Source organism: Archocentrus centrarchus, chromosome 13 (assembly GCF_007364275.1).
Source record: "Archocentrus centrarchus isolate MPI-CPG fArcCen1 chromosome 13, fArcCen1, whole genome shotgun sequence".
Taxonomy (NCBI): Eukaryota; Metazoa; Chordata; class Actinopteri; order Cichliformes; family Cichlidae; genus Archocentrus; species Archocentrus centrarchus.
The window spans coordinates 27,037,702-27,057,408 of record NC_044358.1 but is presented as its reverse complement, the minus strand read 5'-3'; the positions used below and the strand labels follow the sequence as shown (position 1 = coordinate 27,057,408).

General features: G+C 40.4%; 1 protein-coding gene across 1 annotated transcript in view; it reads right to left on the bottom strand.

Moving 5' to 3' along the window:
- Nucleotides 1–19,707, bottom strand: part of grik4 (glutamate receptor, ionotropic, kainate 4) — a 252,268-nt gene that overhangs the window by 130,348 nt on the left and 102,213 nt on the right. The window contains exon 3 of the mRNA XM_030744322.1: nt 2,487–2,651. Within this exon, the coding sequence (XP_030600182.1) occupies nt 2,487–2,651 (165 nt within the window). The remainder of the gene's footprint in view (nt 1–2,486; nt 2,652–19,707) is intronic.

Genomic DNA, 19,707 nt, shown 5'->3' with positions numbered 1-19,707 from the left:
TTGATCTCTTTGTAAGTTTATTCGTGCAGCTGTCCACAACAGTCCCAGTTTCTCATGTGGCCCCTCGGGAAAAATAATTGCTCCCTTCTGCTTTATTTGATCACAAGAAGTCAAACTCAGCAGAGCCCCTTTCTGATGATAACCTGACTCAGTGGATGACACTGGGGACCTCTGCTATGAAGATTTTCATCTTTGAAGGCCTCACGGCTGGTGAGGCTACTGTTTTTTTTTTATTTTTTTTAACTTGGACGAACGTGCCAGAGTGTTCTTTTTCTGAGGGTGAAGGTGAAAGAATTGGATTCACCTTATCTGGAAGGAGAGGTAAACACCAACAGAAACTGTTCAATAATATAAATACATCCAGTGAAATGACAACCTTAAAAACTAACTGGGTGGCCATAACTACCATAAACACAAGCGTCCTTTTCTCCTTGAAAGCAAGTATTTGCATAATAATATTTTTATACTTTATATTTTACATATGCATCTGCTGATTTCCAGAACTGTGCATGTCACTGCAGTTCGGTGATGAGTCAGGAGGTCATAAGGTCATCTGAAGGCCATTATCCCCATTTAATATTGATTTTCACTGATCAACACAAGGTAGTGGAAGCCTCTAATGAATGAAGTAGACCTGAGAAATGCTTAGCAAGTTACACGATGGACACACAAAATGTACAAAGAAACACACATTACAATTTCTTATGATAGAAATACTGCCAGTTTCAGTTGGCAGTTTTTCAGTAAATCATTTAATGATATACAGCTTTATGCACAATATATACAGTATTGTGCCAAAGTCTTGAGCCAGCCCTCGTTTCTTTGTATTTTGCTTCCAAGGAGCCAGACTTTCTTGTAAATAAAAGTAAGTTAAAGTGCTCCGAGGAAATGTTCTTTGTTCTGGAGGACTTTCAAAGTTTTTCTTTGGACATTTGCTGCTTTTTCACTCATTTTCAGTCCAGTCCTTCTACCTGACCACTTTCAGAGGAACATCTTTTTTGTCTGACCTGTATGAATGATTCAAGCATAAAAAGGACACATAACTCAAGTGATAAACCAGTGTTGTGTCTACCCACAACAGACAACTTAGCAGAGAACCCGTTTTAAATTCTGTCTTTAGGCAGCCATTTCTTTAGTTGAATATATAATAGATTGGCCTCCCCAGAGCCCAGACCTCACTGTTATTGAAGCAGTGTGGGATCATTTTGATAGAGAACAGAACAAAAGGCAGCCAACATCCAAAGAAGAGCTTCGAATGTCCTTCAAGAAGGCAGGAGGACTATTCCTAATGACTGCTTCAGTTCCATTTTTGTATATATGAAAGAACAGCTGTTTATGGTAGAATGGTTTATGCAGCAACCAGTCCAAGGAGTATCTACTGAACAGCCAGAAGAGAATGCATTGATGGTGGGGATTGGACCTTTCTTTGCAGGTAGCGCTCACTCTGTGATATTTTCATCTAACTGCGGCCGCTGATCCGTCCCTAATCCAATTCCTGGCTCTAATTACATACTCACATTTTCACACACAAAACATTTTGCACAATATACACAAAATCCAGCTTGTACACAGCTACACACATTCCTTTAGACATGCACGCACACACGCAGGAACACATGCACGCGCACAAACACACTACAGGAACCATACTGAGAGAGGGCTTGTCGTAGCCCAGGCAGAGAAAGTAAAACAGTTTGTTGTGGCTGCGGTTAGTAAAGTGCTGTTTCCACGTATTAGGCAGGCACCACTGAAGTAGGAATGTGTCATATTGAAAATCAATGCCTGCACTTTTTGAACACACACGCTGCGCTGTATTGATTTTGGGTGTTTTCATTAAAAAATTTAAAAATCGAACCGATAAACAGTGAGGTGTGACGCAACAAGTCACCAGACAGTACACCGATGTTGCGGGTAAGTGCTGATACCACTGATAACAAATACGTACTCTAGCTTGTATTAATGGAGTCACCCTCAGTGATACATTTGTCACATTACAAATTAGTGGGAATCCCACGGCGGTCTAAATAAGACCTGGATTATAGTGGCAGTTGCATTATTATTTGGTGTGCCAGTAGGCGCGGTGATGGTGCTGCAGTGACATCACAGTTGAAGGTCACCTGTAGTACCTGCAGTGGTCAAAGGGTGTTTAACCACCAGGTATTAAAATCTGTTATGAGAACTCCTTCTGTGCTCCAGTCTACCACATATTCTTTAACATTTGTTTGTTCAGTTTGACCCAAATATTTTTTCACCAGACAAATATATTTTGTATACTTCCAGAAAGAGCAAGCGAAAGCTGTATGTAAAGATAACAGTGGATGTGATATGTAATGAGAGATTTGCCCGTTTTTAAAAAATCAGAGATGCTTTTTTTTCTTCTTCTTTTTCTCTGACTGAACACACATTTTGACCAACAGACTCGCACCCGCATGAACAAACACACCTAAGTACTAGCTTTTCCTTAACTTATTTCCTTTGTTACTTACTTGTTTCCCCCATCTCGTATTCGCTGTCTCTCAACAGTTCAAAGATGTCCACCTCCAGCTTGCCAGTGGTGGAGCGGTTACTGTTCCTGTTGATGCTATCTTTGGCCAGCGTGATAGCCAAACGCTCTCCTCTGCTGCACTCCATAGGGTCATCGAGGATGGCAGCTGGGTAAAAAAGGAAGATACAAGGGCATTGTGTTGTGAGGCTGACTGAAAAAAAAGAACAAAACACATTTACTGTATTCTCACCGGTAAGTGAAATATTTTCCAAATGAAGACGGCCTTTTGCCATTCCGTTAAAGAATTTAAAGACATACTTTTTCCCTTCTGCAAAAAAGTCTATTCTACAGAAAGCAGCTCCCAAGGTGCACGGCTTTATTAGGACTGGTGCTTATTTGACTTTGTGTGAACACCTTCCTCCATTAATCTTGAGTACCTACAGTGGAACAGTATTATCCTTAATAAATCCATACACTTTGGCAAGTAGCTTTTAGAGTGGGGGATATTTAACATTTCTAAAATGTGAAGTGCTACGTAACGTAAATAATGGATCTGTATGATAAAACCTTGAAATCTTAAAAGCTTGGAAATCTTTCACCAATTCAAAGGTATTTTCAAGAACACTAAAAAACCTAAAACTCATAAAATCCTCTTTCATGCAGCACAAGAATTAAAAACATAATTTCATAAAAAAAAAAAAAAAAAAGAGGCACACTAGACCCCTAAAACTCCAGTCACTGCAGCAGCTTTCCAAAGAAGCTACACTGTGTAGGTCTGCAAAATTAAATCAGTTTGTCACAAGAACATTAAAAAAATGACAAGACAGCATGTTATTCTCCAAAATGATTTATGTGCATTCTCTATGCAATATTTGTTGCAGCGCAGTAGCATTATAATCAGAAGAACTGATTCCTATCTCGTACATGGCTTAGCTAAGCCAATTATAAAGGGATTGGATATAGATGATGCTTTCTTTTTATTTTTATGTAGAAAAAAAATAATGTAATTCCACCACAATAAGGCTGCAGATGGTTATTAAAAAATCAATCCACAACACATCATAACTAAGGAGTGGTATATTTGTATGCATGCTCAGATTTTTTCCTGGAATAACATTATGAACTTACTCCGTGACCTTTAAACGGCACAGGTGTCAAACTGTCATGATGAGCAATTATGCAGGCAGAGCAAACATCATCTGTTTACTGTGTTGTCAGAAAGGAAAGAGACAGAATGGCATACGCCTTCCCCATTCTGGCTCATAGTTATGATTATCAGTCCACCCGTGAATTCGATTTTAACATGAAATTGTGTGGCTTGACCCACTGACTCGATCTTGCATCAATACTCGTTAGAACCACAAGAAGTCAGTAATATATCAACAATCATTTAAGTGCCTATTCATTACAAAGCTGCAGCAATTTAAAAAATTTGTATTGGCAACTTAATCAACTTTTGACTAAATTACATCAGCAGGCTGCAAGAACAAATATTAATACGAAATGCAAGGCACCTCCGAAAGTATGGAGTCAGGAAAAGTAAAACATAATAAAGTGAGCAGCAGATGTCTGAAAGCAGGCTTTGTAATTACTGTAATTACACTGGGCAAGCACAAAGGTTCTTAAGTTAAATCGATTACATCTGCAGCTGAAGCACAAGCAGGAGATAAAAGTAACCAACCCGGAAAAGTGTGAAATTAATAAGGCCCAACACCCCCCCCCCCCCAAAAAAAAAACAAAAAACAAAAACAAAAACAAAAAAACAGTTAAGTACAACATGGCTGAAAGGTAAATGTACTATAGCTTGTCCTATATTGGAGAAAACCATGGGTCTCATGTTCTAACTCTCAAGTCTTATCGTATCAGAATTAAATGCTCAGATGTGCACACAGAGCTGGAACATGTTTGAAGTGACCTTTTCCCCACTGATCACACAGCTGAATAAACATCCGCTAACTCTCACTCACAAAGATGAGACATACCCACTCATCTGATACCATCACAGTGCCAAGTCACAGCAAGTCAATATCTACAGCCCACTGAATGCTTTGTGAACAGGCAGGGAGTAGTTGTGGAAGGTCATCTGAGGTGGCGCTCACCTCTGGCTGTTAAAGCTGCGGACAAAGGACATATTTGTTTCTTCAAGGACCTAACAGATTACTTTCTTGATTATGTACAGCTTACAAAAGCTTAATATTATAACTGGTATTCTTTTTGGACAGTATAATAACATCAAGAGTAAGATTCACTCACAGGTCCTGGGTTCAAATCAACCAGCCGGCTGGGGCCTTTCTGTGTGGGGTTTGCATGTTTCCATATGATTAGGTTAGATTAACTGGCAATTCTAAATTGACTACAGGTGTGAATGTGAGTGGTGTGAATGGCTGTCTGTCTTTCTGTGATGGCCCTGCAATGGACTGGCAACCTGTCCAGGGTTTACCCCAACATTTGCTGGAAAAGGCTCCAACCCTGAACTGGATAAGTGGAAGAAAATGGATGGATGGAAGTATAGCAAACTTTTTATTGTTTTATTGTGCAAGAAAAAAAAAAAGTCTTGCACTCTGTTCAAAACATCTTTCATGAGCTCTCTCCTCTCTGCCCTAACCCCCCCCCCCAAAATCACACAAGCACAGTCTTCAAACAGCTAACAATTTATCAGAACTGACTTTTATCTTCACACTGGTTTCAGCACTTGCTCTTCCAGATGAACGTCTCCTGCTTGAACCAGCAACACGTCTTGGTTCCTGTGTGGACTTCTTTATACTACTCACTTGGAACTGGCTTGAAAGACGTTTGACTGGCTAGTCTCATGTCACAGGCTTTTCTAAAGCATGGAAACAGTCAGAGGAGGCTAATTTCCTCTCAGATGGCTTGAATTACAGTATGCAGAAAGGTTATTGTGATGACAAAAAACAACATGAATCATGATGGAGCACATACAGACATGAATGCTAATAAATATAAAAAATAGTAACAACAAACAAGCAAACAACAGTAAAGCAAACAAACTGTACTGTGGCAGGACATGATATAAAGGCCTCTCTGATGTGTAATTTGACTTTAGTGTCTTTCAGCTGATTGTTTTGGTTTCATAGCCAAGGCTTGACGATTTTGGCTCACTAATCTCTTTTTGAGGCCATGTTTTCAGAAGAAACAGGCTTTTCAGTGTTTATGTGTAAAAGCTCTAAAGCCCAACGAGTCCCACTATCAAACATTTAGAATTCAGAGAACAGCTGGTAAACATAGTGGAACATTCTGCATCTCAAGAGCCGTAAATTCCCCCAGTTTGATACCCAGATGTGCGTATGAAGCCACATTATTTGTTTCTTTGGTCTTTTCATTAGTGGGTACTGTTTTCGTTTAAGAAAAAAAATCCAATATCACCTCCTTAAAGCTGCAAGAAAAAAAAAATGTCAATACAATATTTGTATTTAAGGTAATTGTTTTAATTCACAGTGAAAGCTACCCAAAGAAGTAAGTAAAAATCAGTAATTCTGGCAGGTTCTGGTCCCACAGGAATTGACATTTTACAGTGGTCAATACGTGACAGCTGGCAAACAAGCAGGGCTGTTTTCACGCAGAGAATACATGAGCTGAAGTTTGATCCTTTGAAACCAATCAATGAGTTGCCAGAAGGTATGCTGAGGCATGGCGGCATCTGGACTGTGAAAGAGAGGTCCACTGAAAAGTAGTCATGAAACAAAAATTCCTCTGCGATGACGGCACACAGCAGAGGAATATGATCCTGTGAGGTTTTTTTTTTTAACACCTCTCAGATGTCATCCTTTAATTAACATGTCATGCTGATTTTAATTGTTACACTGTCAACATGAACAGTGAAACTAATTTGTTTAAACTATATGAACTCAGCTAATATTGTGAGTCACATAAAGAAAGTAAAAGATTGCATGAAGCACTGCAATATTGTCACCTTTGTTTTATAAGCAAACAGTACCATGAGCACCCGCTCTTGCAGAAACATACATGCAGTCAGCTTAGTAACACCCTATTTAAATTAATGACTTCAACTTCAGTGGTCAATGGACAATGAAAACTGCATCACCACTCAAATCTGATAAAAGCCACTTTGTCCCAAAAAAGGTTTAAGAGCAATTTCCCTCATATTTCTAATTCTACATGTGAAAAAGTTACACACCGTTAAGGCTTTAATAACACTTGAACCAACGCGCGGATGTTAAGGATACAGCAAGCCCAGAAAAAAGGACAAGTGTGAGACCACCATCTTTAGAGTATATATTTCCTTTCAGGACTCTTTTAGAGCCATATACAATGTCACTGCTGTCATGAAAGTTTCTGTCTTTATGAGTCCTGCATTTGGAGGTCGGGCTTATCTATCCTGTAAATGTGATTCAAACCAAAGTGGAAATGTTTACAAGCTCAGACGTTTGCTTGCTGCAGTTTCCTATCTTTTGAACAATATTTTTAATGATGTAATCATACAGAAGCTCAATGTGTTCCTGGAAAGTGGCAGTCAAGGGTAAAAAATTCATTATCTTATTGAAAGATCGCCTGGCCCCTCTATTAACTCAATGGGTGCATCTCCCTTTCCGTCATGCCAAGTGCTAAATACAGATCAAATAAACTAGGGCTTCTCCTTCTATATGAGGTAATTAATGGTAAAGTACTTGCCAACTTTGATTGGAAGAGAATCCATTATCTGGGAGGAGGCATGGAGGGGGGTCAGTGTGTCTCAGCCTTTGATCGAATAAAAGGGTTTTAAAGAGTCCAGATACTCTACAGTGATTTAACGTGACTTTTATCCAAATGGAAACAAGGACAAGAACAACATAATCTATATTCATATTGGCTACTGCACATATGTGTTCTCAGTAGTTATTACTGTGTGGGGCAGATACCCTCTCCTTAATAAGATGGTACCCCTTAAGGGTAAAGAGTTAATGCCATGTGTACAGCACTTCATAGAATCAAACTGTTTTGGTAATGACAAAGTCATTTTTATGGCCTCAGCAGGTCTGATGAAGCTACACCTCAGAGAATAAAAAGTGCGATCGTATGAATGTAAATGTTTGACCTGTTTATATTCAGACACTTTCGGGCTTTCTCTGTTAATGTACATTATATACATCACGCTATATGCTTTTTCTTTAAATTACATCAAATACAATATTTTTGAGTTATTCAGGCAAACAAGTGGCTCTTTAAATCATTGTTCACATGGCTGTTGTTCGTGATCTATCTGTGCTCTCCTTTTCTCTCTTCTGTTTCCCTCATCACCAAACTGGTTGTGGCAGATGGGCGCTCCTCCCTGAGCCTGCTCCTTTAGGAGGTCTCTAGCTGTTATAATGAAGTTCTTCACTGTTATCAAGTGTTTACTCATAGGGGATTGTAGGACTGTTGCAGTTGCCTTGCTAATACTGAAGGTTCTGTTTTTTTTTTTAACCTTATGAGTGCCTTGAGACAGCTGTTATTCTAAACTCGTCCTATATAGATTATATAAATAAAGATGGAAATGAATTTAATTTAATGTTAAATGTTTAAGAGTTCATATCCAGTCAGTATCATTCGAGTTATTTTGTTCTTTTATATCTGGAAGCTGACATGAGTGTAAGCATTTCTTTACTAGAACTGCTCAGGCTTTTAGATTATTCTGTCACGGTTTGGCAGTGTGGCAGGCAGGATAAGGACCCAAACGCAGGACTCAGGAGGCAAAGCGTGAACTCAGAAATATACAGCTTTATTGCTGGTTGCACATCAGGAACAAGGAAACTAGAAAAGCTCAACTGGAGCTAATAATTAAACAAACTAGGAATACGGGGGAAAACCCGGAACCTGGAAACACACTACCTAAAGTGGACGACGTGACAAAGGGCAAGGGGAAACGCAGACAATAAATACACAAGAGGTAACGAAGGGAGAGTGGCGACAGCCGGGGAGAACAGGTGAACAGAATTAACTAATGAGACAAGGAGAAGCAAAACGGAGCACAGTGCACACAGAACTGCAGGCTTGACACAACACGGGGAGGCGGGAACACAGAGAAACACCAAGGGCCAAGGGACTACGACACCGAGGGACAAAACAGACATGGGAACACAGGGGTGTGGCGATGACAAGAAGAACATAGGTGGCAAAAGATTAAATACAAATAACTACATAGAACTAGATTCAGAAAATTACAACTAAAACATATGAATGTAAGCATAAGGAAATCTCTCAGAAAGGATATGAAACTGCAGAACAACCATAAACTAAGAGTTAAACAGAGACATAAATAGAAAGTAAAAGTCTAGAACACAAAACACTGGGTCAAAGACCCAGGATGCCAACATATTCATTACAACCATTCTCCTCTCTCTATACAGTGGAAGTAACCTCTCCATCAAAAACCTTGTTAGGTGTTTGCTTGTCTTATTATGTTTGGTTGGCTGATCCACCTTATCCCACCCCTATATATTTTCAGGCTGGTTCTCATTTGTTTTTTCTTGAAAACACAACAACGCACACAAAGAGGGCTATGCATTAATGCCAGCTTGTATAGGGCTTTACGACTGCATCGACCAAGGAGCCAGTTTGGCCAGGTGGTACACTTGGATGCTTTTCAGAAACATACCACAATAAAGCAGCCTCATAAGCCACTCAAACTCTTCTGTGGGACATTGACTCTAGCACTCTCCAGTTTTTAGCACCATTCTTTTTCTTTAATATACCAGCTTTGACTCACTGGTTTACATGTGACTTAGTGTAAAAATTCCAGATTAAGTATTACAGACTCCTGTGCCTCATTAAAACAGAAACCATACTACTCAATCAAAGAGTGTAATTCAAATAAAGAGCTCAATTTATATATAAAGTACGGAACAATAAATGGGAAGGTCATGGACCTCCCAATTGGAAAATATAAAGGACTGCCCTCTCTCAGCACCTCCATTCAGCTGCTTTTCAATCTAATGGGCTTTGCACAGCTTGCCATCTATTTACAGTGAGAGGCCAAAAGGACTGAGATCAGGGATTTAAAAATACTTTTATTTTTATTTTTCAGTTGTGGCGTCCAAGTACAGTCAAGGTCAGGTCAGGTCATGTCAATAGATCATACTTAATGCCATCAAAGACAGTCATACATATTTCATCCATAGAGAAACAGCATCTTCTTTTAATTTCAAAGCCATCATTACAGCAGCCTCAGCCCTTTTGTAATATTCTTTTTTTTAATAACTAACACTTAACTAATTTGGTATTTTCAAGATAATAAAAACATAATTTCCTGCTAATGTGATGGTTGATTTGACATTAATTAGCACAGGAACTAAACAGATATCACAGCCTATTTCAGTATCACATATTCCCTGTTTATGTGTGAGCATGTGCATTTGGGTGCATGTACCTGTGTGTGCCTAAACACTCATGCACTTGTGTATGCCAGCAGATGAAAATAGTGTGCATTATGCTTGTCTAATAGGGGCTTTATTCACTTGGAGCAGCATGACTGCGAACTACACCAAAGCCAATCTGTTTGCTTGTCTGACTGCATGGCAAATGGAATTGCTGGTTCCACACTTTAATCAATCTCATCCGCAAGCCCTGTGGTGTGAACTGCCGAAGGAAACGGAGGTGCTATCTTACATAATTAGAAAACCTTGCTCACGGAAGACCTGGTGACAAGAAACTGATTTCCTGGTGTCACATAATGTAATTATAAAGTATGCACTCCCATCATAATGTGTGCGAGTGGACCGATGTGTTAAGTCTCATTAATCTGAGGCTGAATGCTGAGGATGACTCTACTGGCCTGTAAAAAGTTTGACAGTATGACTTAATGCATTTAGACAGCAGTTTATGTAGTTTCTGTTGCAACTAGTGGTCAGTAAAGAGAAATAGCTATAAATGGAAATTTCAGTGGGGTGCAGTCAATAATTGTAATATAAGGATGGCTTTAATAGAGCCTTTGATATAAGGACCATGAGTGTAAAAGCCTTCAGCTGGGAAGCAAACATGAAAATGCTGTCTTTCTTGTAAATAGAACCCACGAGGTGGCAACACTAACATAAAGAGACAATAATTGAAGCTCTAATCTTGAGTTCTTGCTTGTGATATTATTTCTCTGCAGACCTGCTACTGACTGGGACAAGAGGGACATCAAAAAATAAATGGGTGTAACTATGTCACGTAAGATCCCAGTCACACAAGCTTAGAGATCAGGTGGGGACCATGTGGCAGCCTCTAGTTGCTAGGGAAAAAGGAGTATTCCCTGACCAGTTAGGAGTGATTGTGAGAGGTAAGCCCTTTCTCGTCGCTAGATGAAATTAGCTGCAAAGAGGTATAAAGTGCTGCACCAAAAACCTCCTTGCAATTGCTTTGCTTGGTAGCAGATTGCCACGGTCGCCCATAGTTCGTATGGCAAACTAGAGAAATTGTGAAGAGTGTGACGCAAACTGGAAACAAAGAATGTTCACCTTCAAAGTAAAAGTTGCACCTTTTAAAACGTGTTGGTTTAATAGTAAGGTGTCATTTTTATTTATTTGAATATGAACATTCTTCTTTTTAAAGTTTTACTTCCACTCAGTGGTTAGTTTGAGCCTTTGCAAACAAATTTACTTCTTCCATACTGACAAAGGATAACTGTGGCAATCTGCTAGTGACCAAAGTGATTGCAAGGATCAATGAGACTGATTAAAGTGTGGAACAGCTAACAGCCTCCAGCAACCACTTACCAGAATACACTTTTTTTCCTGAGCAACTGGAGGTTCTCAGGTGGTCAAATGTGGTATTGTGGAATTTTCCATAATCTCAGTAAATTCAGTGGTTTCCTATAGTTCCTCATAAAACAACTTTCCATTAATGAGAATGAGAGAGAGTGTAAGCCAGAGAGTAAACCAGAGAGTACTCTGCACATTGGTTGTGAATACGAGAAGAAAGGTGATGACAGCTGTCTCGGGCAGTAACTGTTAACAGCATGTGGGCACAAAAATGTTGTTACCATATTCTTTATGTTGTACACAGAGTGTGTCTGTCTGCATATTAAGACAATGTATAAAATATCCTTTGCATGATGTCCCTTTATTGAGTTTCAGCACTGCAGAGGCACACTGCTTTAAAACAACAGCAACCTAAGTGCAAATGCACAACTAGCTGAGACAATACAACAGAGGATTTAGGAGCTGCAGAAGAAAAAAATCTACTTACCTCAAACACAACAGCTAGAAAAAAAGCAAAAAAAATTGCCATGTGTGACAGGTTTGAGTTTGTATATTAATGGATAAAACAATGAATTATTTTCTAAACTTTGGCACAAACACACTTGGCACTGCAGACTGGCCAAAATGCTGTCGATGCTGACATGAAATGCTAAAAGAAGCAGCCACCACATTCTTGTTGTTAATACATTAGCAACAACAGATACGCGCTGCACAATGACATCGGACGAACCGAAAGCACAGAAGTTGTTTACTAAAGGGTTCCACCGACAGGCTGCGCCAATGTCAGCATGATCCACAAAGCATAAAAGAGAAGCCCGTGGAGAATCTGACACAGGAGCACTCAGATTGATGAAAGCAGACATGGCTAGGTGAGTTTGGGAGTGGCAGATGCCAAATGAGAAAAATGATGGTGAATAAATACAAAAACAAGCAGTCTGAACAGCTGGCTTGGTGTTACAATGTTGAGCTTTAAGTTCATTCTCCTGTGTGTACAGTCAAGTCTTTTACTTCATCCACTGGCATACTGATGCTCCTCTTTTCCAACCCAGTGGGACAGGGATTGAGCAAAGTCTGAAAGCAATTCATCAGTGCAAAGTAGCCTGCCCACTCCTCTTTCTCTTGAGTCAGCTGAGCTAAAACCAAGGCCCCAATCAAGCAGACTAACGGCCATCAATTCTCAGTAGCTGCTGGCAAATATTTTAACTTCAGACAAAATGGCTTATTTTTACGAGCATTTGTTGTCATGTAAAGACAGCATGGAGTATGATTCATTGCGCCCTGGCTATACTAGCATGGGTTAGTCTGTTGGAGTCTTTAAACATTCAGGGTGTCTATTCAATGCATCAAAAATTTGAAGTTCATCAGAAAAAGGTGACTGTGAAGGGAGAGGTAGCTGCCGCCTCACAGTATGAATGTTGGCATTTACAAAATTGGTTTAAGAATGGCAGAGGGGAGGAAACATTTTTTAACTTGAACATGTTCTTTTGCATTAATTAAAGAAAAAGGACAGGACCAGGCATCTTTCAAGGTATTTACAATTTTCTTTTATGCTTCCTTCAGTGAGAAATTCTTTAATTTTACTGGGCCCATTCCACACTTCTATTCAATTTTGCTGAAAGGGATGGACATAGGTAATTTTGTGGATGGCCTTGTGGAATACATATGTCTGCCTTTCAGAGTGCAACCTTTTGGGTGGAGAACATTGAAGTGAATCACATAAATGTGACTTACTAAGGTTTGCAAGCATGCAGTTAACTGCAAATTTGGCTAAATTTAACACACACAAAAAAACAAGCATGCAAGCAAGCAAACAAACAAAAAAACATCTTATTTTGTGCCTGTTTTGGTTGTGATAGCTGCTGCTAGGAGTGTTCACTTATTTGGAATGGGGGGGGTGCTATCAGAACAAGTGCCTAATTGGCGTGGGTGGATGGCTCAAAGCCGTGAGCATGGTGCCAAAGCTTTGGCTCCTGTCCTGCAGATCTTCACTGCATCCTCACCCCGAATGTTTAGAGCCAAGCCCCACATATCACTGGTCTGATTTTGTTAAAACAGAGCACAACTTAAGTGAAGTGTCGCAGGGAAGAGAGGAGGGAAATCCCAACTTGGCCACCTCTAAAACAAGTCACACGGTGAGCATATTTTGCATTGTTTGAGGTGTTGTGTCGCATTTCTATACAGCGATCAGTACACAGTCAAAAAAACATCTCTGTCATTTCTGAGCAGTGCACAGACACAGATGTGGTTTCATTTCTCTTTCTTTTTTTCTATATTCTCTCTAGGATTCAAGCTACTACATATCATATTGTAAATGAATGTTAAAATATGACTTTAAGGGCTTTAATAAGTACCTGTAGCCTCACACAAACTGGGACACACTGAGGACACACACAGTCCCCAGTTATTTCTAATGTAAGAGTTCACCCATATATCAAAAACATATTGATTTTCCTTCAGCCGCCTCTCTTTGATCTAAATTGCCATCCCATTTCCGAGAAACACATCCGTAAAGCCTGTGCTTACACCACACCGTATTATTTTTGTGAGTGGATTACTTGCTCCTTCACACTCCCTCATCGGGTCTGTTCGTTTTTGGCCCACCACTTTGCACTGCTCTTGGTAGAATGATGACCTTTATTGAAATTAAATGGCTGCTTCATTGTTTAAAAAGTTAGTGCATCACCTGCAGAACTTTCCACTCCACTGTCAGTTGGTACATTTTTGCAACTGCGGAGTTGATGATGGCACGCTTAAATAGATACTGGTGAGACGGTAAAATGTAAAGCACTCAAGTAATAAATCCATGACATTTGTGGCTTATCAGATGCGAAAACACTGCTTTTCTAATTAAAACCCTTGAAAAGGCTTAGACTAGCAATGTTTAGTACTCTTGTAAAAACTGCCAGGTAAATAGGGGAACTGCCTACGGGAAAGTTCCCGTTACTGCAGGAAGGTGCACTTTTGATTGGCCGGTGCAGCACCATTATCTTACAGTGCTGCCTGGTTTGGCTGTGCATATTTATGCCCACACTGTGATGTGCCAAAGCAGTGGGCTCACCTAAGTTAATGATGGTGCGGTGTTTTTCATGCAGTAACATGGTCTGCAGTGCGGGTTACTTTAAAAGGACAGTGGATTAACTTAAAACATATTCTGCTTGCACACCTATTGATATTTAGAGTCTGTGATGCTAAGAGTGGGAGTGATGTTCATAGGAGAGTTTTAACCAGTCAATTACCCACCGGGCAGGATGTGAGAAGATCCTAACAATTAACCGTAATAGCTGCCTGATGGCCAAGTATAAGTCAGACTGTGGTTTTAAATTTAGAGCTGACAAAAAACAAACATGAAAGACTAGTTAGCCTTTCCTGTAAGACCTTATTTACTCCACTAGACAGATGGCTTTAGAAGCTAACCGATCATAAGCTGGTTGACAGCTCTGTCACTGTCGCTGCCACGAGTGTGACGCTACAACTGAATTCAGGAATCGTTCAAGTGGTAGCAGTGAAGTAAAGCTTTGAGGAAAACGAGAAAAGAACATTCATTCCTTCATGGAAGGATAAATCCCTCTGGGTCAAACATGATGACAGAAATAGAAATATGCATTCTGTAGTGTATTGCCAGCTTCTGTCAAAAGCCGGACAGAACGGCAGAGATCATTCTGTAAAGGCTGTAGAGCCTCTGGAGAGCCATGACAAGAGTCAGTAATGCAAAAAAAAAGACAGCACAGATAGATCAGCACTCCACTGCTTTTGTGAATCCCTGTATTGTCTGGATAGATTTATTAAGAGTTGTAAATGACCTGCAAACATACAAAACACAACGAATAAGAATAAATGCTCTTTTTTTCTCCCTTGTAATTAGACTGTTTTACCTGATTAAGATTTTAATGGAACCAATAAATTTATGGGGCTTTGATTTTGCTGAGTCACAGTTCATTTGAGTCAGAGAGGGGGAAATATCTGATGGTGCTGATTACTACTGCTAAATCACAGAAAATGAAAACACTGCCTTTGAGCAAAAAGGATGTGTAAACAGATGTGTATTTGTGTGTGTGCATGCATGTGTGTGTGTGTGTGTGTGTATGAGTGTTAATGAGCCTTTGAACAGTTTCTTTTCTTAGACCATCTCTTAACCTTTGCAAGTGCCTTCACACCTGAATGTATATTCAGTCTCTTCACCGGTGCAGCTCGACATTCACAGCAGAATAGCTGCTATGTGTCTGGTTCTCTGGTGGGGGCAAAGAAAAATTTAAACTCCATCACTTCACCGAAAATGGCAGCACCTGGTGCTCAGCCTAGGCTCCCATCAATTCTCAAGACAGCTTCAATGAATTATGGCGCTGTCTCCATCCCTGTCTTTCATACAAGCATACGTGCTCATACATCCACACAGGCGTTTACTTTACTCCCACATAAATCACCGCCAGCTCATCAGTATCTGTGACACAGGATGAATTAATTCAAAGTAACTGGCTCATCCCGCTAAAAATGATAAGCATGTGTAGAGGCAAGCGGGAAAAGAACATGAATGGTATTTTAGTCATAATAAGTGAAAATGAATGATCGTTAATGCTGAGCCTGAGAATCGGACTGACAGACACAGGAAGAGGAAAGAGGTTTAAAGGGAGAGTTGCAGATGGATAGAAATAGAAAAAGAGAAGGAAAGTGACAGGAAGTGATGGTGACAGAGGGAAAACCCTGGGCAGACCTGTTGCGACGAGCAACAAACTGACAGATCCTGTCAGAGACAGACAGTGAGATGGCTGACTGTTATACAGCAATGTCTATGGCGCAAAGATAATCTTGACGATGATGATGGTGAGGAGGAGGATGATGACGGTTATTTTGATGAAAACAGCGTTGATGTGGTGGCTGTAGTTTGACTTCTGGACCCTGGGGATGGAATACAGGCAAGCAAACCGGCTGGCAGGCAGGCAGACAGTAAGCCTGGGGGAATTCCAGCTCTCAGTGGGTGTCATTACCTGTCAGTCAGTATATCTCCCTCAACAGGCCTTGGCTAGAAGATAGAGCCACTGGCATGTAATTGTCTGGAAGGTCAACGGAGACCAGGAGACATTTAAATGAGTGGAAAGGGGAAGAGGCTAAGAAGGCAAAAAGAAGACAGTGGTGTTAATAAAAGAAAGGAAGAAGAAAGCATTTTTTGAAACATCATCTCGTGCGAGGGAAAAGGAACTAAAAGCTTGTCCTCTCCTGGAAAACTACTGACACAGACTGCATTATATGCAGCAATAGCCTGAAGTAATATCCTGTAGTACTGTGTATTAACTGATACAGCATTTAATACCTCTTGTAAGCACAGACACACTTAAACAGACTGCTGACCATAAGCAGACACATGCAGGCTGAAAAGAGCTTTTGGCATTTTGACATGAGAGCTTAACCTGCTGGAAACTGACCTTTATTATTCCAGTAGATTTCTTATAGTAGATGACAGGACAGGACCACTTCTTTTATAACAGTCCAATGTATCTTAGACAAGCCTCTACCAATGCAGTGGTCAATCCAGACTTAAACTGGAACAATCAGCCAATCAACTGATGAGCTTCCTTAATATTAGTTTGGAGTTTTTTTGAGAGTTTAATAATTGTTTTACTCTCTAGATGCACTTGTTGGTGACTACAACAAATAGCTGATCATGTAACAATTGGCAAAATGATTACATTTTTCTACCACTCCTTTGCATCAACCACTGTTTACCTACAGTCCAAATTCACGCATGTTAGATTAATTGGTGATTCTAAATTGGCCATAGGTGTTAATGGTTTTCTGTCTAGTTCCCCTGCAATAGACTGGCAACTTGTCCAAGGTGTCCTGCCCCTTTTGCTCTATGACAGCTGGGACCAGACTGCTCCTAAACTGGACGAGCAGTTGAGAAAAATGGATAGATAGCACCAGTTTAAATGTTGCTAGTTAAAGCCAATGGAAAGGGCGATCTGTTGTGACTGGTGTGAGCAGAAAAACTCAAATGTAATACCTCAGACACTGCAAGCAAAATATTATTTCACATTAGAACTAAGGCAGAATTCTAGCAGTAACAGCAGAACATTGTTTTGGTGCAATTTTGGTAATTGGCCTAGATGCGGAACTGCAATTTAAAAGCGAAATTCCTCTTCTCTCTGCAGGGTCTGATTGGAAAATTGCTACATACTGTGATGCAGTTCTATGAGGGCTCTAAAATGGAGGCATATAGTTGAACATCACACAGATCAGATGACAGGTTGACAGCATGCCCCCAGCAGAAGACAGATCCAGAAGGATGCCACTTGTATGTTTGCACACTTGAGATAAAGTGGACAAAAATAACGCTAAGCTTTACAAAGATATCGTTTGACTCAATATATAACATGCCAACAGTCATTTGAGAGAGGAGAAAGATGATTGTCAATAGAATAGACAGACTTCATCCGGATAGCCACACACAACCTCAGGTGAATGGGAAATATACCGGACAATTTTTATAAATATAATGTCTGTATATTTGACAGCCTTTGATGTGGCAGCCTGGAAAATGGTCAGAGATTCATCCACTCCTATGGGTTAACAGCACCCACAGGGATAGTGTTCATCCTGTTGCTTTAGGGCAATGTTACAATACAATCCACCACATGAGAATGACTAAGAACTTTGCTTTCGATCACTCATCTCTCCGTTTGTCTTGCTGGGCTTCAATCTCTTCCTCTTTCGTTCTTTTTCTCAGACACACACTATGCACTGCGTGTCACATGCCCTCACTCTGAGTGATGGCCGCAACACAAGAAGTATTGATTTTTTATCAACATTTCAACAGGGCAGGCAGGGACACGGCTAAAGTCATGGACTCTATGAGTATCCATCACCGGAAGACACAAAACTAAAGCTCCTTAGGCCCTTCAGGAGTATCAGCACTGATATGTGGTGTAGCTATTTCTCTTTCCCTCTCTACTTTGCCTGTTACACCTTAAAGAAGACAAAAAGAAAGAAAAAGTAGCACATCTCATGACCATATTTTGGTATATTTTGCTTCTAATCTTTTCTAGATATCGTGGCAATTGCCAAATTGTTGGATGCAAAATGTTCACATTTTGAACCCTAAAGAGGAAGAGCCAACGCTCAGACTGGCACTGGGATTTTGCATAGCATGTTTCTATAACTAAAGTTACAGTAAATCCAAAAAAACAAAACAAAACAAAAAACCAAGAAATGAAAAAATTACAGGGGACTAAAATGAGGTATTCAAATAAATCAGCATTATGAACGATCAGCTGGATTGGATTAAGTGTAGTTTGAGAGACAGTTTGTGAGGCTTCTCATACTGTATCCACAGTGAACAGGATGTTTTGAGAGATTCCAACTTCAGGCTTTCCTCATGAGAATAAAAGAACTTTGGAAAAGACTACAAAGATAACAACAGTGAAGGGAACACAGAGATGCAAGTAGAAGAGACATGAAGAGATATCCAGAGGGAGAAATAGCAGGACAAGTAATTTGCGCGCATTGGGGTTGAATTGAATAGGGGCAGGAGGTATGTAAGGGCATTCAAAGTTTCCATAGACTAGCATAATGAAACTCCAGGGAGAACAATAGTGGACTCTGTAACATGTACAGCAGAGTGTGTCATCACCACCCTCTCCAGTGAATGCTGCAGTTCATGCTCTCTGTTTCTGAATCCATCCACTGGCAATGCTTCTGCTGCTCCCTTGGTGTGTGGTGCTTCAACTAAGGGTCACTTAGTCCTCATTATACCTTTACCTAAACATCACACGGGACACAGAATGTTAGGTGGGAATGCGACCAAAGCACACCTAAGTTGTTCACAAATATATAGCCATAGAGGTCCATAAATGAGGCTGAAATGCTGAATAGGTGTGGGATGTTCCTCACAAAGGTCGGGCTAGAGCGATATCCCCAGTGGACAACATAGCTGGGTTAATGTAACGGGTAGATTAGAAGTGTTTACCACATTAGACCCTCTTGATGTTGAAGTCCGGTGCTGAAAACACTGTTTAACATGGGTATGGGAGTGTATACACATGCACCCCTACTTCAGTGTGGGTGAGAGAGAAACAATAGGATGCTTTTGTCATTGAGGTTTGCAAGAAGACCAGTGGATACGGAACCCTCATGGGAGCCCCTGCAGCTCTGCATATGTGGTTGATAAGGTGAGGGATCCAGGGACACTACAGGACACAGTTGAGCAGGAGTGGGCGGTAATCCATGGTGCTTCACCACAGGACTGCACTCTGTGTAATCTGAGGTAAGGCGATAGGAGAAATACAAGAGGGACAATCTTCATTGACCCTGAACAGCCAGGGAGCTGGTGATGGAGAGCTGGGAGGCAAAAAAGGGGAAGACGAAAAAAGCCATGCAGCCATATGCAGTAACACACACAGACACACAAACTGGGACCCAGAGACCTGTCAACTGATTCAGCACAGAGCGAGTTAATAACACAGTTGACTGCACAGTGAAAATAGTCAAGCTGTCTGTACACAGCTGATCGACTGCTATACTGGCCTACAGTCCCAGTTATATGTGCGGATTTGTGCT